A 20,329-nucleotide genomic window follows, 5' to 3' on the forward strand; every position below is an offset into this window, starting at 1 on the left:
AACCTGATATCCTGGCTTCATTCAGAAAACAGCTGGATAACATCCTGGGATCAATTAACTGCTGACAGACCCACCTAATGGCCTAATGACAGAGTGTCGATCAGCGGTGCTGGTCTGTGTCGGTTCTGGACGACTCAGTTCTGTGTGTCGTTAGCGGTGCTGGTCTGTGTCAGTTCTGGACGACTCAGTTCTGTGTGTCGGTCAGAGGGGCTGGTCTGTGTCACGCTGTGCTCGGTTCTGTGTGTCGTTAGCGGTGCTGGTGCTGTGTTGGTTCTGGACGGCTCGGTTCTGTGTGTCGTCAGCGGTGCTGGTCTGTGTCGCCCCTCGCTCTCCCCTCCCTCCTTGTCTCTCCCCAAGCTCTCTCTCAGTTCACTCAAATTTGCTTCTCTCTCTCTTTGTGTAATAAGAATTCTCATTAAAATCTGCTGGACAGGGAAACTTGACTCCCTCTGAATTATCTCCTTATCTGTCACCCTGAAGAGCTGTCACTGAGAGAGAGCCTGTATTTGTGTCAGCGTGTAGTGACTGTCAGCAAGCTCTCTGAAAGCCAGCTGGTCCAGTGGTTCAGGTCCAGTCTTGTTAGACCAGCAGGACAGCTGGTCCAGTGGTTCAGGTCCAGTCTTGTTAGACCAGCAGGACAGCTGGTCCAGTGGTTCAGGTCCAGTCCTGTTAGACCAGCAGGACAGCTGGTTCAGGGTTCACGTCCAGTTTTGTTAGACCAGCAGGACAGCTGGTCCAGTGGTTCAGGTCCAGTCTTGTTAGACCAGCAGGACAGCTGGTTCAGGGTTCACGTCCAGTTTTGTTAGACCAGCAGGACAGCTGGTCCAGTGGTTCAGGGTTCACGTCCAGTTTTGTTAGACCAGCAGGACAGCTGGTTCAGGGTTCACGTCCAGTTTTGTTAGACCAGCAGGACAGCTGGTCCAGTGGTTCAGGTTTCAGGTTCAGTTTTGTTAGACCAGCAGGACAGCTGGTACCGGTGGTTCAGGTCCAGTCTTATTATACAGGAGGTTAACTGTCAAGTGGTTCAGGTGTAAGAACTGTCCTGCATGTTAGAGTTCTGCTGATCACAGCAGTGTGTGCTGGGTCTCGCTGTGTCCTGCAGTGTGTCAGAACCGAGGACACTGCTGGCCAGAGGCTACCTGAGGCTGTGGCACAGTGAGCCTCCCACAGGTGAACGTGCCATTGAAGTGGAGACAGAGGAAAGGAGCTGCACACAGAGAGCAGGGGTGTGGGGTCTGCTGATCGGAAAACTCTAAAAATGACCCGCAGGCCGTTGACAGCACCTCTCTGGGACACAGACCCTCGGTCCCAGCCAGCTGCGCGGAGTTCTGCACCCAGACTGCAGCGTTGCTGAAACCTGAGAGCAGGACAGCAGGGGCAGAGAGGAGCTCTGGGGTATTTATAGAAGGAGCTGATCCATCCCTGAACACACTCTCACACTGCCACACTCTCACACACACACACACACACACACACACACACACACACACACACACACACACACTCACACACACACACTCACACACCCACTGCCACACTCTCTCTCACACACACACTCACACCCACTGCCACACTCTCACACACACACACTCACACACCCACCCACTGCCACACACACACTCACACACACACACTCACACACACACTCTCACACACCCACCCACTGCCACACTCTCTCTCACACACACACACACTGCCACACACACCCACTGCCACTCACAAACCCACTGCCACACAAACCCACTGCCACACTCACACACTCACACACACCCCCACTGCCACACACACACACCCACTGCCACTCACAAACCCACTGCCACACATACACACCCCCCCACTGCCACACACACACACACCCACAGCCACACTCTCACACACACATGCTCACACACACACACACTGCCACACTCTTACACACACACGCTCACACACCCACCCACTGCCACACTCTCTCTCACACACACACACACCCACTGCCACACTCTCACACACACGCTCACACACACACACACTCTCACACACACACACCCACTGCCACACTCTCACACACTGCCACACTCTCACACACACACACACACACACACACACACCCTCACACACTCTCCGTGTTCTACACGCTTCTGCCAGGTCAGGGTCTCGGATCGTTTTCTTCAGCTCGCTCATGAGGACTGCGCCTCGCTGCCGCCGCCTTGCGGACGGTTTCTGTAAATTCACCTCCGTTTCCACAGTCGACATAAAACTGCGAAGCTCAAGCGAGGATGTGTGTTACTGTTTCTTCTTTTTACTGTTTCGCGAATTTTCAGTTTGTGAAATCCCCCAGCCGTATTTTATAGGAAAAGACTGGCTGTGTTTTTTTTTTAATCCTAAAAATGTACAGGTATGCTATAAAATACGATTTCATTATATAAGACAAATATAGTCGTGAGTATATTAATTTTTAAATCATGCCAGTTGTTTCTGAACAGATTTAAGTGTTTTATTTTTTTTAAATAACAAAACATTTGACTGCAATTATATATTCAAATAAAATTAAAATATATAATACAAATAATATTTTAAAAGATAGATTACAATAGTTTATTCATACAAAAAATAGAGGATATGCGAATAGTAATTTATCAAAAACAAAGAATTTTTTTATCATTCACCGTGAAATCGGAAAAGTTTAATTGATAACTGTCTGGTTTTATTATATAGGTAATAATTCAATAATCTCACAAAAAGATGTTCATTTGTATTAATGGACACGAACCGCTTTTAGGCGATGCAATGGTTTCACGTTTCATATCGGAAATAATTAACGCGGCTCCTGCTTCTCTTTCATTGCGAGTGTCACGATTTTATCAGTGCGAGGAGCTGCCGATTAATTACCCCATTAATAAATATAAAAGCCTTGGGCTAAAACACCCGGCGCTCCGATTCTCGGTTCCCTTACGGCTGAAGCTCGGAGCATGACGAGTGCTTCGAGTTTCTTGGAAAGCACATATTAATGTACTAAGGGATTATAGTATTATCATTCTGATTCCATATTTATCTCTTAGGCGTCTGTGGTCTGCTGCAGCTGGGAGGGGTACAGTTGTAAAAGCAGGCGGTTGCACAGAGGTGTGTGTCAGGAGCGTTGGGTGGTTATTAGTTGCGGTTGTAGTGGAGGCGGAACCTTAGTCCGCGCGTCCGCAGTTGCACCTGAGCGCGGAGCAGATCCGGTGCTGCACCAGTTCCGGCAAGACGGTGTTTACAGACAATAAGAGGTTGATATGATTTTGTGTTGATGTATATAAGCCGGATACTGGAATGAGCCGCTTTCTGTGTTCAGTGCCTGAGCCAGAGCAGCTCCAGGCGGTCTGTGTGTTGGGGATGAGGGTGTGTGCGGCTATCCGGGCAGGGTCTCTCAGGAGATGGGAACCGGGACGCGCTGCAGCGCTGCTCGGCGTTCATGTCGCTCGGTTGTGTTGCTGACCTGTCCGACCGGTTCCTTGGGCTTTTCTGTATAACTGTTTTTACTGAGGTCACACGGCAAGTGCGTGTGTCTCTGCAGTGTTGAGGGGTTTTACTGGGGCAATCTGTGCTTTAGTGTCATTGTGTCAGGGCAGGTGTGTGTGTGTGTGTGTGTGTGTGTGTGTGTGTGTCTCTGCAGTGTTGACTGGTTTTACTGGGACAGTCTGATGTTTAGTGTCACTGTGTCAGAGGGCAGGTGTGTGTGTTTGTGTGTCTAACTGCAGTGTTGACTGGGACAGTCTGTGCTCTAGTGTCACTGTGTCGGAGGGCAGGTGTGTGTGTGTCTCGCTCCAGTGTTGACTGGGACAGTCTGTGCTCTAGTGTCACTGTGTCAGAGGGCAGGTGTGTGTGTGTGTCTCGCTGCAGTGTTGACTGGGACAGTCTGATGTTTAGTGTCACTGTGTCAGAGGGCAGGTGTGTGTGTGTGTGTCTCGCTGCAGTGTTGACTGGGACAGTCTGTGCTCTAGTGTCACTGTGTCAGAGGGCAGGTGTGTGTGTGTCTCGCTCCAGTGTTGACTGGGACAGTCTGTGCTCTAGTGTCACTGTGTCGGAGGGCAGGTGTGTGTGTGTGTCTCGCTGCAGTGTTGACTGGGACAGTCTGTGCTCTAGTGTCACTGTGTCGGAGGGCAGGTGTGTGTGTGTGCGTCTCGCTGCAGTGTTGACTGGGACAGTCTGTGCTCTAGTGTCACTGTGTCGGAGGGCAGGTGTGTGTGTGTGTGTGTCTCGCTCCAGTGTTGCCTGGGACAGTCTGTGCTCTAGTGTCACTGTGTCGGAGGGCAGGTGTGTGTGTGTGTGTCTCGCTGCAGTGTTGCCTGGGACAGTCTGTGCTCTAGTGTCACTGTGTCGGAGGGCAGGTGTGTGTGTGTGTGTCTCGCTGCAGTGTTGACTGGGACAGTCTGTGCTCTAGTGTCACTGTGTCGGAGGGCAGGTGTGTGTGTGTGTGTCTCGCTGCAGTGTTGACTGGGACAGTCTGTGCTCTAGTGTCACTGTGTTGGAGGGCAGGTGTGTGTGTGTCTCGCTCCAGTGTTGACTGGGACAGTCTGTGCTCTAGTGTCACTGTGTCGGAGGGCAGATGTGTGTGTGTCTCGCTCCAGTGTTGCCTGGGACAGTCTGTGCTCTAGTGTCACTGTGTCGGAGGGCAGGTGTGTGTGTGTGTGTCTCGCTGCAGTGTTGACTGGGACAGTCTGTGCTCTAGTGTCACTGTGTCGGAGGGCAGGTGTGTGTGTGTGTGTCTCGCTGCAGTGTTGCCTGGGACAGTCTGTGCTCTAGTGTCACTGTGTCGGAGGGCAGGTGTGTGTGTGTCTCGCTCCAGTGTTGCCTGGGACAGTCTGTGCTCTAGTGTCACTGTGTCGGAGGGCAGGTGTGTGTGTGTGTGTGTGTGTCTCGCTGCAGTGTTGACTGGGACAGTCTGTGCTCTAGTGTCACTGTGTCGGAGGGCAGGTGTGTGTGTGTGTGTGTGTCTCGCTGCAGTGTTGACTGGGACAGTCTGTGCTCTAGTGTCACTGTGTTGGAGGGCAGGTGTTTGTGTGTCTCGCTCCAGTGTTGCCTGGGACAGTCTGTGCTCTAGTGTCACTGTGTCGGAGGGCAGGTGTGTGTGTGTGTCTCGCTGCAGTGTTGACTGGGACAGTCTGTGCTCTAGTGTCACTGTGTCAGAGGGCAGGTGTGTGTGTGTGTGTGTGTGTCTCGCTGCAGTGTTGACTGGGACAGTCTGTGCTCTAGTGTCACTGTGTCGGAGGGCAGGTGTGTGTGTGTGTGTCTCGCTGCAGTGTTGACTGGGACAGTCTGTGCTCTAGTGTCACTGTGTCAGAGGGCAGGTGTGTGTGTGTGTGTGTCTCGCTGCAGTGTTGACTGGGACAGTCTGTGCTCTAGTGTCACTGTGTCAGAGGGCAGGTGTGTGTGTGTGTGTGTCTCGCTGCAGTGTTGACTGGGACAGTCTGTGCTCTAGTGTCACTGTGTCGGAGGGCAGGTGTGTGTGTGTGTCTCGCTGCAGTGTTGACTGGGACAGTCTGTGCTCTAGTGTCACTGTGTCGGAGGGCAGGTGTGTGTGTGTGTCTCGCTGCAGTGTTGACTGGGACAGTCTGTGCTCTAGTGTCACTGGTCGGAGGGTAGGTGAAGAATGTTACGTTATGACGGCTCTCTCTTCTCCGGGCCTCAGGTCACGATGACCCGTCACGGGAAGAACTGCACAGCAGGAGCTGTGTACACCTACCATGAGAAGAAGAAAGACACAGGTGAGAGCCTGGGCAGGGGTCAGAGGTCAGGGGCTGGGCAGGGCGTGGGAGTCAGGGGTAAGGGGTCAGAGGGCAGGGAGTAAGGTCTGTATGTAGTAATGAGTGTGTGTGTCAGGAATACTGTTACACTGGACAGAACTGTCACTGCTCTGTCTGCACCCTGTGTTGGCTTTCCTTGAGCCCAACCGGTGTCACTGAAACATCTTCTCTGTCTCTTCAGCCGCCTCTGGCTACGGCACTCAGAGCGTTCGCCTGGGCAAAGATGCTATAAAAGATTTTGACTGCTGCTGCCTGTCGCTCCAGCCTTGTCGGGATCCTGTGGTCACGTATGTACACGTACACGCCTTTAACACGCTGAGGACACACCAGGGACTGACAGTCACACCCCCACTACAGAGCAGTCTGGTCTGCTGTGGGTCCACAACAGGTTGAATAATCAGATGCCCAAAAGGCATCTGTTGTAAAATACTCCATGTTCTATGAGAGAAAAGTGTTTTAGATAAAAGTAGCATTAATTAGCATTAAAAAGACTAATCATTTAATTTAAATAAAAAAATACAGCATTAGATTGCTGCTGTCTTGCAGTTTGAACCCCTGCCCGTGTTAAAGCTCAGCCAAGCGTCTGCATATGGTCCTATAACAACATCTGGCGGGAGCAGCTGGAAGCAGTTGGGGAAAAAAGTTCATTTTTCTTGCAAGAGACAGAACATTGTCCAGGAGGAAGTAAATTGTGCAATCCTGGAATCTCAGAAAGATGGAGGAACTGACTGAGGGCTGCTGTTTGCTCCTGTTTTACCTGCCTCTGCATGTCCTGCAGGCCAGATGGGTATCTGTACGAGAGGGAGGCCATACTGGAGTATATCCTGCACCAGAAGACTGAGATCGCCAAGAAGATGAAGGTGGTCAAGATCAATGGATTTTTTTAATTCCCAATGCCAGTTATGTCCTCCATGGTACCCCAGCAGCTGGGGCTGGATGCAGTGATCTCTGGACTGGAGGGGTACAGTGTGACCCAGACTGGACAGTGATCTCTGGACTGTGGGGGTACAGTGTGACCCAGACTGGACCGGCGATCTCTGGACTGTGGGGGTACAGTGTGACCCAGACTGGACCGGTGATCTCTGGACTGTAGGGGTACAGTGTGACCCAGACTGGACCGGTGATCTCTGGACTGTGGGGGTACAGTGTGACCCAGACTGGACCGGCGATCTCTGGACTGTAGGGGTACAGTGTGACCCAGACTGGACCGGTGATCTCTGGACTGTAGGGTTACAGTGTGACCCAGACTAGAGCGGCGATCTCTGGACTGTAGGGGTGCAATGTGACCCAGAACAGGGGTGCTTTAACCCCAGTATGTGTATGAACCCTTCTTTCTCTCTTTTAGGCTTATGAGAAACAGAAACGTGCTCAGGCCAGTGAGGAGAAACTTCTTTCTCGGGCTTCTGAAGACTCCAAAGTCAAGTCCTTCCTTCAGAAAGAAGGCAGCATTGTTAGCAAACCTCTGAACCCCTTCAGCTCTGGTCAGAGTGCAGGTGCGCTGTGTCTGTATGTTTATTGTAGATGGTTGTATGTGTGGTGCTCTTCCTGTGTGTGTACTCTTGTCTCCTCTCCCCTTCTCCACAGGCCAGTCCAGTTCCAGTAACTCGGCCAGTAACGCAGCAACCAGTTCCTCTGCTCTGCCCAGTTTCTGGATTCCCTGTCTCACCCCTGAAGCCAAACCCACCACTCTGAAGAAACCAGTAAGAAACCCGACTCTCTGATCTCTCTCTGTCGTATCCATCTCTGTCTCCCTGCTCGGTGTCTCTGGTTCTGAGCCCGTCTTTGGATTGCAGGTGGAAATGGATAAATCTCTCGGACTGTGCTGACTGACAACGTCTCGATCTCTCTCTCAGGTGAAAACCGTGCTGTGCCCGATGTCCGGCCGCCCCCTGAAGCTCAGCGACCTGGTGTCGGTCCGGTTCACTCCTCTGGACCCGGCCCTAGACCGTGTGGCCCTGCTGACCCGTCAGGATCGCTACGTGTGCGCTGTGACCCATGATACGCTGGGCAACTCTGTGCCGTGCGCTGTGCTGCGCCCTTCGTAAGTGACCTCTGCCTGGGCCCTCGAACCCGTGTCGCATGTTCAGCCGCCTCTGGCTACGGCCCTCGGAGTGTTCGCCTGGGCAAAGCTGCTGTGTGTTGCTGGATGTGTGGTCTATGGGCATGTTGCCGAGAGTTAGAACACCTCGTCTTATTACATCTGTTTTTGTCAAATCTCTCTTATCTGAGTTGTGCGTTCAATTTTGTCAAGACTGTTTTTCACTCAGCCTTGGAAGTTTTACTCTGTCAGTTCTGATGTACTGGAGTGTCCAGTCAGTGTGTCTGTATGAACCCCTCTCTCTCTCAGTGCAGTGTTAGTGTACTGGAGTGTCCAGTCAGTGTGTGTGTATTAACCCCTCTCTCTCTCAGTGCAGTGTTCATGTACTGGAGTGTCCAGTCAGTGTGTGTATTAACCCCTCTCTCTCTCAGTGCAGTGTTCATGTACTGGAGTGTCCAGTCACTGTGTTTGTATTAACCATTCTCTCTCAGGGGCGCTGTGGTGACAGTGGAGTGTGTGGAAAAGCTGATTCGGAAGGACATGACTGACCCAGTGAGTGGAGCTAAGCTGACGGAAAAAGACATCATTGTGCTGCAGAGGGTGAGACTAAGAAATAGTGTTTGTCTTTGTGGGTTTCATTCACTCTTGAGTCATTCTAGACCGTCACCCTGCCAGCAAAAAGTCATTCCTGGCTTCAAGCCAGCATCACTCCAGTGCCCCGATTGACCAGTTAGTGACACTGACCCTGACGGACCAGCTTGCCTTGTGTCCTCTCCTGAGCTGAGGGACAGAAAGCCAGTCACTGCTCAGGTGGCAGTCTGTAATGGAAAAACTGTCGTTTGTTTGTTCCTGTTAGTAGCGAGACCCCCGGTTGAGCTCGGATGCCCATTGCATGGTAATGATAGTGCTACCATCAACAGCAAGCTCTGGCCACCTCAGGATCACTCGGAGGGCAATGTTTATCCTGCAGATTCACCTACTGCATTTCTTGCCCTTTTCCCTGTTAGTAAGACACATGAAGCAGGAAGAAGTCTGGCTGCTTCAGGGATCATATCAGAGCAGAGAGGATCAGGGATCTGTCCCAGCCCACAGCTCCCTGATTCACCCCTCCTGCACAGGATCACACTGACCTCCCTCTGTGTCAGGGATCACGTCAGAGCAGAGAGGATCAGGGATCTGTCCCAGCCCACAGCTCCCTGATTCACCCCTCCTGCACAGGATCACACTGACCTTTGTTTGTGTTCTTTCAAGGGATTCAAAGAAGCCCAACACTTATCTTTTTCAGTGAGGTTCACCTCCTCACTCCCCCAGCTCTCTCTGTGATTGACTAATGTCTCTCTGAATCTCTCCTGTACGGATTTCTGCCTTCTGCATTCCTCTGGGATTCCTCTCCCGGATTCCTATCATTCCCCATTTCCACCGTCTCTTTCATTCCCCTTCCTCTCTCCCCACGGCTACACCAGTGGCAGACGGTGACCAATGTCCTCCTCTCTCCAGGGCGGGACGGGGTTTTCTGCCTCGGGGGTCGCCCTGCAGGCAAAGGAGTCTCGGCCGGTCATGCAGGTGTGAGCTCCCGGCTCTGGCCAGCAGGGGGAACTGTTCCTCGGAGGGAGAGGCCGTGGGATCTCACCTGCCCCTGAGTCCGGGAGACTTTCAGCTCTTCATCTCTCGTACAGTGCAACGATGTTTTGTTCAGTTAGCGACATACAGCTTCCATGCTCTTTGTAAAAACTGCTATAGCTCTAACCCAGAACACCAACGTGGACTCTTGAGTGATTGTTAGTTTAAAAATGCCTCCCTCCTCTCTCCAGAACTAAAGGGTTAGTAATGATGAGACAGGAGGGGGCCCGTGTGTTGTCTGAGCGGGCCCTCGCTGTCCCAGCCTGCCCATCTCATTCCAGTTGTCCTGCTCCTCGTGGGCCCAGCACTGAGATGACTGCAGGTCTCTCCCGCTGGCTTCCCAGACAGCAGTGTGTTGTGTTTTGGTCTCAGTGATGTGAAACCAGGCTGCGCTGAAGGTCAGCAGATCAGAGCTACAGTGTGACTCCGCTGTGGAGTCCGAGACACCCTGGAGATTGTACAAACCCAGGGGCTCTGGGGGTCTTCAGTCAGGGGTTAAAGGTCAGTGTGAGGACAGTAACTGGCTCACTTCAGTCCCTGAGACCCCAGTCCGTTGTAAACAGACAAAAGTTAGGGTTTCGAGGGTCAATAATCCACTTCCTCTCCCTGAAATGAAATCTCATCTCTCCTCTTTCTCTCTCTCACCAAGGTGGGTCTGGATGTGAGAAGCTTTGTTGACAAAATTGTATTTTTGAACTTCTTTGTGTTCAAAGCGGGGAAAAATAAACAGTTTTAAGTAACACTTCTTTACGGTTTTGTTTGACTCTGGGCTGAAACAGACTTAGTAGAATGGTAGTAGCGATACATTTGTGAAGTGAAATATAAGCTGATTTGTCTGGATTTTATTGCGGTCTGTAATGCACTCCAGTACATTAACACAGCACTGAGAGGGGTTAATACACACACACCCTGACTGGACACTCCAGTACATGAACACTGCACTGAGAGAGAGGGGGGTTAATACAGACACACTGACTGGACACTCCAGTACATTAACACTGCACTGAGAGAGAGAGGGGTTCATACACACACACTGACTGGACACTCCAGTACATGAACACTGCACTGAGAGAGAGAGGGGTTCATACACACACACTGACTGGACACTCCAGTACATGAACACTGCACTGAGAGAGAGAGGGGTTCATACAGACACACTGACTGGACACTCCAGTACATGAACACTGCACTGAGAGAGAGGGGTTCATACACACACACTGACTGGACACTCCAGTACATGAACACTGCACTGAGAGAGAGAGTGGTTAATACAGACACACTGACTGGACACTCCAGTACATGAACACTGCACTGAGAGAGAGAGGGGTTAATACAGACACACTGACTGGACACTCCAGTACATGAACACTGCACTGAGAGAGAGAGGGGTTAATACAGACACACTGACTGGACACTCCAGTACATGAACACTGCACTGAGAGAGAGAGGGGGGGGTTCATACAGACACACTGACTGACAATACAGTACATCCAATCACAGTGGCCTTTGTTAGAATGGGTTTTGTAGTTAGACCTCAGCCTGGGCTGCCGTTGGGCCGCTGTGACTGCTACTTGAAGGGACAGGGGTTAGCTGGGTACCCTGTTGGCTCAGCAGCGCCTCCTGTGGCTGACTGGAGCACACGTGATCCTCTGTGTGGGGAGTCCTGTCTGCCTTGTTAGGCTCCCAGTGTGTCCGAGGAAGGTGAGCACCTAGCCAGTGCATCACAGCGGTGAGGAGATGACCTTTAACCCTGGGCTGAGCCTGTGGGGGCGCGGCTATAGTGACGCTCACCTTTCTGATAAACCTCAGTCCTCCGTGTGTTGATCAGATGGACGACACCACAGGAATGCAGATGTTTTTTTTAAAAAAACTTTATTAGTTGAAAACCACAGTATCTGGTGTACAGAGCACAGAAACTGCAGTAAACTGGCAGTTGATCTCGCTGTGTGTGCGGCCACTTTATTCGGACCTGCCTTACTGAGGGAGTGTGGTCTCCGTGTAGCTGAAGCACAGTTATGAGCTGGTTTATGTGATGCACATAAATAGATCTGTGATGCCCAGTGGCAGACCGTGAGATCACTGGGTTACTCAGCCCGGCCCCTGCAGCTGGAAGGAAGCTGTAAGGGGACAGTTTCTCACTGAGGGACGACAGCACTGGACACCCGCCCTGCAGGCAGGGGGCGGCGCTGGCGCCTGCCAACGCACGGACACACAGGAGTTTGAGTTGCGAGGAGCTGTTTTCGCCCCTGCCGGTGCTCGGCCGCAGCTGGTGGCAATGAGCAGCGGGGACATTTTTCCAATTTAGTAAATTATTTTTAACTGGACGCAGAAGGAGGCTGGCAGATTTTTGACTGGGGCCAGACAAGAGCTTCAATCACAGTAACAGTCTGAGCTCCCCAGCTGAGCACCCCCCCGGTGCACACCTGTCCTGGCGTGTAGACCCGTGTGTCTACAGCAGCGCGCCCACCGACACGCTCTCTTTAGCAATGCTGTCGGGGAGGCAGACAGGCAGCCTGCCATTCCTTAAGGCTGTTCGTTTAAAAGTAATAAAAATGTAAACAGTGGGTTTGCATGTACACTGAAAATATAAATAAAATCTAGACCAGAAAAGGTCAAATATTTTTACCTTTTCCTGCCCACACCCCTAACCCCACCACCCACAGTTAGGCCCCGTTCCCCTCTGCGGTGACATCATCGTGAGGTGCTGCCACCAGCAATGACATGTTTAGAGCTCATCGTGCTTCTTGGTGAGGTCCTCGCCGTAGTTGGTCGCCTGGCTCCCCACAAACATGTTCCAATTGGCCAGGATCTCCCCCTTAGTGAGCTTTTCGTCCTGCAAAGCAAACGCAGCAGAGAGCACAGCTGTTAGACAAAACCAGTCGACACCGATGAAGGAGGGGATTTCTCCATTATTAAGCTGGGACCTGTCTAGCAGATGAGTTAAATAAAAGAATAGCCTGATGGAGACAGACGGGTCTATTGGGTCAGTCCTGTCTGTGGACACGGGGACAGATGGAGACAGACAGGTCCATTGGGTCAGTCCTGTCTGTGGACACGGGGACAGATGGAGACAGACAGGTCCATTGGGTCAGTCCTGTCTGTGGACACGGGGACAGATGGAGACAGACAGGTGTCTTGTCTGTCCAGCAGGAGTGGGTTTTGTTGACACAATGAGAGACAGGCAGGTGGTACCTTGTCTTTATCCGTCTCATAGATGAGGTGTTTGGCTTCGGTGTCAGCGTGGTCCACTTCTCCTGGCAGGATCCAGTGAGCCACTTCACTGGTGTCCAGAGACCCGTCCTGCACAACATACAATACACAACACACTGTACAACACGACTACACTACAGTATACGTATACAATGTACAACAAAAATACAGAGCCATGTAACTACACACTGCACAACATGTACCCACAAATTATCCACAAGTACACAACAGTGCACCTCCATCCGGTACAATAAAACTACACTACAGTATACCTACAACACAACCCCTAACCCTTATTCCATTTTTGTCTGTGGCTCCTTAACCACTAACCTACAGGATGTACAATCTTAATTCTAAACCTACACACTAACCCTACACCTACACACCAACCCATCTCCTGTCCCTGTGCGCTAATCCGTAACCCTACACACCAACTCCAACCCTAACCGCTAACCCAAATCCTGCACAGTAATCCTAGCCCTATCTCCAACCCTTAGCCTAAATCCTAGCCCTAACCCTAGCTCTACACACTAACCCTAATCTCACCCTAACCTTAACTTTAACCCTACGCACTAACCCAACCCCTAAATCTACACACCAACCCTGGACACTAACCTTAATCCTACCCATCAACCCCAACCCAATACACCCACCCAAGCCCCAACCATAAACACTAACTCTATTAAATCCTACCCCTCTCTCGCCTGTGGCTCTGTGATCACTGACCTTGTTCAAGTCTCTGAAATCACTGAACTGCTGCCGCTCCTTCTGCACCCAGTCAGGCTCCGCCTCCCCCTCATCAGGAGTGAACATGTCGCCTGAAAGAGAGGGGAGGGGTCAGAGAAAGCCCTGCACCAGTCGCAGACAGGGGGCGGGGTCACAGAGACACACATGGCCCATGTGAGGATCAGTAGAAGTAAACCCGAGCCTTTGTGTCAGCTCTCCTCCGATTCAAAACCCAGCAGAGTTTAATCAAAAGCTTCTTTTGAGTCACTCAATCAACTAATTTGAATAAATCAAATGCTCTGCAACATCAATAGTTGCTGCAAAGAGCTCCTTCTGACATTTCAAAGGACAGAATTCAAGGTCACTCTTTCATTAAGGCAGACATGTTGTGCTAGTGGCAGAGATGGGGGATTAAACCAGGTCTTGTAGTTTAACTACTGGCAGCCTGTATGTTAATAACAGATCTGTCTGAGGCTTTCATGTCTGTTTTTGCTGGTCTTGGGCTGGGCTGCTGTAACACCTCAGTTTCCCTTGGGGATCAATAAAGTCTCATCTATCCACTGTATCTTACCTATGTACTCATTCACGTTAATCAGGCCGTCTCCATTCTTATCAATGTCCTCCACAGTTTCCTACATTGAAAGAAAGTGACATCAGAGACTGTACTGACCCAGTTCTTGTCTAAATGGGTCCAGATTCATGAGTTAATGTCCTGGAGTGCCCAGTCAGTGTGTGTGTATGAACCCCTCTCTCTCTCAGTGCAGTGTTCATGTCCTGGAGTGCCCAGTCAGTGTGTGTGTATGAACCCCTCTCTCTCTCAGTGCAGTGTTCATGTACTGGAGTGTCCAGTCAGTGTGTGTGTATGAACCCCTCTCTCTCTCAGTGCAGTGTTCATGTACTGGAGTGTCCAGTCAGTGTGTCTGTATTAACCCCTCTCTCTCAGTGCAGTGTTCATGTACTGGAGTGTCCAGTCAGTGTGTGTGTATGAACCCCTCTCTCTCTCAGTGCAGTGTTCATGTCCTGGAGTGCCCAGTCAGTGTGTGTGTATGAACCCCTCTCTCTCTCAGTGCAGTGTTCATGTACTGGAGTGTCCAGTCAGTGTGTGTGTATTGACCCCTCTCTCTCTCAGTGCAGTGTTGATGTACTGGAGTGTCCAGTCAGTGTGTCTGTATGAACCCCTCTCTCTCTCAGTGCAGTGTTCATGTACTGGAGTGTCCAGTCAGTGTGTGTGTATGAACCCCTCTCTCTCTCAGTGCAGTGTTCATGTACTGGAGTGTCCAGTCAGTGTGTCTGTATTAACCCCTCTCTCTCAGTGCAGTGTTCATGTACTGGAGTGTCCAGTCAGTGTGTGTGTATGAACCCCTCTCTCTCTCAGTGCAGTGTTCATGTCCTGGAGTGCCCAGTCAGTGTGTGTGTATGAACCCCTCTCTCTCTCAGTGCAGTGTTCATGTACTGGAGTGTCCAGTCAGTGTGTGTGTATGAACCCCTCTCTCTCTCAGTGCAGTGTTAATGTACTGGAGTGTCCAGTCAGTGTGTGTGTATTAACCCCCCTCTCTCTCTCAGTGCAGTGTTCATGTACTGGAGTGTCCAGTCAGTGTGTCTGTATGAACCCCTCTCTCTCTCAGTGCAGTGTTAATGTACTGGAGTGTCCAGTCAGTGTGTGTGTATTAACCCCCCTCTCTCTCTCAGTGCAGTGTTCATGTACTGGAGTGTCCAGTCAGTGTGTGTGTATTGACCCCTCTCTCTCTCAGTGCAGTGTTGATGTACTGGAGTGTCCAGTCAGTGTGTGTGTATGAACCCCTCTCTCTCTCAGTGCAGTGTTAATGTACTGGAGTGTCCAGTCAGTGTGTGTGTATTAACCCCTCTCTCTCTCAGTGCAGTGTTCATGTACTGGAGTGTCCAGTCAGTGTGTCTGTATGAACCCCTCTCTCTCTCAGTGCAGTGTTAATGTACTGGAGTGTCCAGTCAGTGTGTGTGTATTGACCCCTCTCTCTCTCAGTGCAGTGTTGATGTACTGGAGTGTCCAGTCAGTGTGTCTGTATTAACCCCTCTCTCTCTCAGTGCAGTGTTAATGTACTGGAGTGTCCAGTCAGTGTGTGTGTATTGACCCCTCTCTCTCTCAGTGCAGTGTTGATGTACTGGAGTGTCCAGTCAGTGTGTGTGTATTAACCCCTCTCTCTCTCTCAGTGCAGTGTTCATGTACTGGAGTGTCCAGTCAGTGTGTGTATTAACCCCTCTCTCTCTCAGTGCAGTGTTCATGTACTGGAGTGTCCAGTCAGTGTGTCTGTATTAACCCCTCTCTCTCAGTGCAGTGTTCATGTACTGGAGTGTCCAGTCAGTGTGTGTGTATTGACCCCTCTCTCTCTCAGTGCAGTGTTAATGTACTGGAGTGCCCAGTCAGTGTGTGTGTATTAACCCCCCTCTCTCTCAGTGCAGTGTTCATGTACTGGAGTGTCCAGTCAGTGTGTGTGTATTGACCCCTCTCTCTCTCAGTGCAGTGTTGATGTACTGGAGTGTCCAGTCAGTGTGTCTGTTCCTGTACCTGAACCACAACTTCCTTCATGTAGTCAAACTCCTCAGGATGCAGGAAGGCTGTGAACTCCTCCTTGGTAGCGATGAGGTTTCCATCCTGGTTGGCCTTCTTAAAGCGCCTCTCGTCCCGCGTCAGCATGGCCTTGTAACTGGTCTTGTCTTCAACATCATCAAACTCCTCATCTGAGACACAAGATGCATTGTGATGCACCAGAACCACACAGAGCACAGCACTACCACCGCTGACAGGCTCCACATGGCCCGTGGGAGTGTCTCAGAGGTCACATGATCAGAGAGACTGTGTCAGGGGGTCATAGGACCTGCAAGCGGGTGTCAAGCGTCACATGACCAGTGATCGTGCATCCAGGGTCACGTGACCAGTAAGTGTGCATCAACAGCGATACGCCTCTTTACTGACATCACAAGAACTCAAGAGTGGACGCTCAGGACACAGGTTCACACCATACCTGCAGGAAATGCTCAGACACCCTCATCTACTCCCTTCTCTCTACCCCAACTCCCCTACCCTGCCTCAAGTCTCTGCCCTCAGCCTCTCCTTCTGCAACTTCATCCCCAACCCCTTCCCCTAACTCCCCGCCCACCACCCCCCTTCCCACATCTCCCCACCCTCCCCCCCTCCCTGCCTGCGTCCCTGCCCCAGCCCCACTCCAGGACCACCCTCCTGCCCTAATTCTCCCTAACTCCCTGCCCTCCTGCCCTAATTCTCCCTAACTCCCTGCCCTCCTGCCCGAATTCTCCCTAACTCCCTGCCCCAGCCCCTCCTCTCCCTGCCCCCAGCCCCTCCCCCAGCCCCTGTCTCTCCTCCCCCAGCCCCTCCCCCGGCCCCTGTCTCTCCACCCCCGGCCCCTCCCGGGCCCCTGTCTCTCCTCCCCCAGCCCCTGTCTCTCCTCCCCCGGCCCCTCCCCAGCCCCTGTCTCTCCTCCCCCGGCCCCTCCCCAACCCCTGTCTCTCCCCACCCCCGGCCCCTCCCCAGCCCCTGTCTCCCTGCCCCCAGCCCCTGTCTCTCCTCCCCCAGCCCCTGTCTCCCTGCCCCCAGCCCCTCCCCGGCCCCTGTCTCCCTGCCCCCAGCCCCTCCCCGGCCCCTGTCTCTCCTCCCCCAGCCCCTGTCTCCCTGCCCCCGGCCCCTCCCCAGCCCCTGTCTCTCCTCCCCCAGCCCCTGTCTCCCTGCCCCCAGCCCCTCCCCAGCCCCTGTCTCCCTGCCCCCAGCCCCTCCCCGGCCCCTGTCTCCCCGCCCCCAGCCCCTCCCCGGCCCCTGTCTCCCCGCCCCCAGCCCCTCCCCGGCCCCTGTCTCCCCGCCCCCAGCCCCTGTCTCTCCCCAGCCCCTGTCTCCCTGCCCCCAGCCCCTCCCCGGCCCCTATCTCTCCTCCCCCAGCCCCTCCCCGCCCCCTGTCTCCCCGCCCCCAGCCCCTCCCCCTCTCTTACCCAGGTAGTACCCGTAGGTGGTGTTCTTGTACTCATCCCAGGAGATGTAGTCGTCCCTGTTGAGGTCGTACTCTTTCCAGTGCTTCATGACGTTCTCGTCGATGTAGCGCTGCTGCCGGTGCCTGATCCAGCTGTGCAGCTCGACGTGGGTGATGAAGCCGTCCTTGTCGCCGTCGATGCGGTCCACGATCTTCCTGCACAGGGGAGGGGCAGGGCTCATTCCACAACACGCCTTTCTGACGTGAGCTGTAGATGGCATTACCACGGTCTGGGAGCAATACAGTGAGTATAGACAGACGTACTCCAGTCTAGCACTAATACAGTGAGTATAGACAGAAGTACTCTAGACTGAGAGTGATAGAGTGAGTATAGACAGAAGGACTCCAGTCTAGCAGTAATAGAGTGAGTATAGACAGCAGTACTCTAGACTGAGAGTAATAGAGTGAGTATAGACAGCAGTACTCTAGACTGAGAGTAATAGAGTGAGTATAGACAGCAGTACTCTAGACTGAGAGTAATAGAGTGAGTGTAGACAGAAGTACTCTAGACTGAGAGTGATAGAGTGAGTGTAGACAGAAGTACTCTAGACTGAGAGTGATAGAGTGAGTGTAGACAGAAGTACTCTAGACTGAGAGTGATAGAGTGAGTGTAGACAGAAGTACTCTAGACTGAGAGTGATAGAGTGAGTGTAGACAGAAGTACTCCAGTCTAGCAGTAATAGAGTGAGTATAGACAGCAGTACTCTAGACTGAGAGTAATAGAGTGAGTATAGACACCAGTGTCTTGGTCTGGCAGTAATACAGCGAGTATCGACAACACTACTGCAGACTGGGAGTAATACAGTGAGTACAGGAGGCAGTACCCCAGTCTCGCTCTGCTCTCCTCTGGGGTCAGCTGGTCGAAGGTCTTGGCCTCCTCTTTTCCCAGGAACGCCTCGTGGTCGTACTCGTATCCGTGAGCATCATCGTGGGGGTGCTCGCTCAGGTCTTTGGCATGGTGGACTCTGTCCTTCTTCTCCTGCGTCGGCTTGGCAACAACCAGAGCCGTCACCGTGGCAATGATCACCGTCACACACAGCAACCGCCTCAGGACCCGTAGTGATGCCATTGGTGATGTCATGCTCTGAGAACAGTGAACGTGTTGGGGTAAGAAAGGACAGTACCCAAAGATCCCACCTTCACATTTACAGCAAACCACATGCTAATCAAGTACATGACTGCATTCAAATTATTCCTGTCTCTCCATTACCATCCAAAGACAATGTCCCCCCTCTCTCTCCAGTCTGAGTCCAGTATCCAACTCTCTCTCCCCAGTCTGAGTCCAGTATCCCCCTCATTCCCCAGTCTGAGTCCACTACCCCTCTCTCTCGGCAGTCCGAGTCCAGTACCCCCCCCCTTCCTCTCTCCGCAGTCTGAGTCCAGTATCCCTCTCTCTCCCAGTCTGAGTCCAGTATCCCTCTCTCTCCCAGTCTGAGTCCAGTATCCCCCCCTCTCTCTCCTGTCTGAGTCCAGCTAACGATATCAAAGGCAAATAAGTAATTAAAACCAGTTTTCAGGGACTTTCCTATCTCATTCTTTCTGCAATATCTTCGACACTGCTTGGCATTTCTCTTGTTGCAGATGACTTCGAGAGAACCGTCTGGGCCACCCTCGGCCGCGGGGTCGCCTTCCTGCTGTCGGAACCGGGTTTCACTCCGGGTCCTGGTCCAGAGTCCTAACTAATCATCACCGCTAAGTTCTCCTCATCTTTTCGTACTGATGCTGCGGCTCCGATCAGCCCCCGTCTCCAGGCGCTGATCTCCCGGTTTCTTTTAGTAACGTGGTGCGATAAAACCGATTTCGCCTCCACGACTATTTTTCTACAGATCAACAGAAACTCACCGCTAAGATCTGACCCCGCTGTCGGTTCTCTCTGCAACCTGGCTGCGCTTCCAAACCTTCAGCGACTCCTCCAGCACTTTAACTGGGGAGGAGGGGTGTGGCCAAGTCGGCGGATCGGACCAATCGGGGGCGTCTCAAGGGAACTGCGACCAATCGGAATGGAGGAGGAGGGGCAGAGGCCGGGAGTGTGGCCGTGATTGGCATCGAAGCGCCACGTTGACACGGGGACGCGCGCGGAGCTTGCGGGCGTCGTGGAGGCGCGCACACATCGCTACCGTCAGGGGGGGGCTGGGAGGAGGGGTTATTGGGGCTACTGGCGAGATGGGGTACAGGGGACGGTGGCGGGAGTGGATGTCGGGTGAGGGCCGGTGTGCTTTGCAACTGCAGTCGTGTTGAGAGTCGGGCTTAAGGTGTCTGTTTCAGACATGTTTAACAGGAACAGGCCGACGTCGCTGCTGTCATGAATTCCAACCTAGAAGATGCCAACACTACGCCTGAACCGCTTCTCAAGAGGAACTCAGAAGCGCGGGCAAAACACAGCTCTGGACAAACAGGACCGTTAATACAGAAAATAGCAGAGCGCTGCACACAGTTTGAATGATAAAGTGGGAAAATATCAGCCTGATATATCATTTGCAGTATGGAAGCTAAGGGAAACAACGAGAAAGACAAACAAATGTTAGGCTGTAGAGCGAACAGTGTAGATTTTAAAGTTTGCTCTGTAATTGGTAAAGAGAAGAGCAACCAGATACATTCCAGTATCACACTGACAGAGTGAAGGAACTGAGTCTCTTTAGTCTGAAGGGAGTGTCCCACACTAACAGGCTGGAGGAACTGGGTCTCTTCAGTCTGAAAGGAGTGTCCCACACTGACAGGCTGGAGGAACTGGGTCTCTTCAGTCTGAAGGGAGTGTCCCACACTGACAGGCTGGAGGAACTGGGTCTCTTCAGTCTGAAGGGAGTGTCCCACACTGACAGGCTGGAGGAACTGGGTCTCTTCAGTGTGAAGGGAGTGTCCCACACTGACAGGCTGGAGGAACTGGGTCTCTTCAGTCTGAAGGGAGTGTCCCACACTGACAGGCTGGAGGAACTGGGTCTCTTTAGTGTGAAGGGAGT

The 20,329-nt window shown here is 52.3% G+C and overlaps 2 protein-coding genes across 4 annotated transcripts; one reads left to right on the plus strand and one right to left on the minus strand.

Annotated features, from left to right (window-relative positions):
* The first annotated feature begins 2,077 nt into the window (after positions 1-2,077).
* nosip (nitric oxide synthase interacting protein) lies at positions 2,078-10,165 on the plus strand. Of its 3 annotated transcripts, none has more exons than XM_088646632.1 (9): positions 2,078-2,377; positions 5,651-5,726; positions 5,947-6,052; positions 6,544-6,625; positions 7,111-7,258; positions 7,350-7,465; positions 7,619-7,806; positions 8,295-8,403; positions 9,301-10,165. In XM_088646632.1, the coding sequence occupies exons 1-9, from the start codon at positions 2,162-2,164 to the stop codon at positions 9,370-9,372; spliced, it is 1,113 nt and encodes a 370-aa protein (XP_088502758.1). In that variant the 5' UTR covers positions 2,078-2,161; the 3' UTR covers positions 9,373-10,165. The 3 variants fall into 3 exon arrangements, with proteins under 3 accessions (XP_088502758.1, XP_088502759.1, XP_088502760.1); XM_088646633.1 differs by having other exon boundaries at positions 2,085-2,260; XM_088646634.1 differs by lacking the exon at positions 2,078-2,377 and adding an exon at positions 3,104-3,248.
* Positions 10,166-11,278: 1,113 nt separating this feature from the next.
* rcn3 (reticulocalbin 3, EF-hand calcium binding domain) lies at positions 11,279-19,322 on the minus strand. Its single transcript, XM_088646635.1, has 8 exons — positions 19,215-19,322; positions 18,197-18,456; positions 17,335-17,528; positions 15,902-16,074; positions 13,931-13,991; positions 13,360-13,451; positions 12,616-12,723; positions 11,279-12,256 (listed from the first exon to the last, which is right to left on the minus strand). The coding sequence occupies exons 2-8, from the start codon at positions 18,451-18,453 to the stop codon at positions 12,149-12,151; spliced, it is 993 nt and encodes a 330-aa protein (XP_088502761.1). The 5' UTR covers positions 18,454-18,456; positions 19,215-19,322; the 3' UTR covers positions 11,279-12,148.
* Positions 19,323-20,329: the final 1,007 nt, after the last annotated feature.

This window comes from Lepisosteus platostomus, chromosome 9 (assembly GCF_059453375.1).
Source record: "Lepisosteus platostomus isolate fLepPlt1 chromosome 9, fLepPlt1.hap1, whole genome shotgun sequence".
In the NCBI taxonomy this organism is placed as follows: domain Eukaryota; kingdom Metazoa; phylum Chordata; class Actinopteri; order Semionotiformes; family Lepisosteidae; genus Lepisosteus; species Lepisosteus platostomus.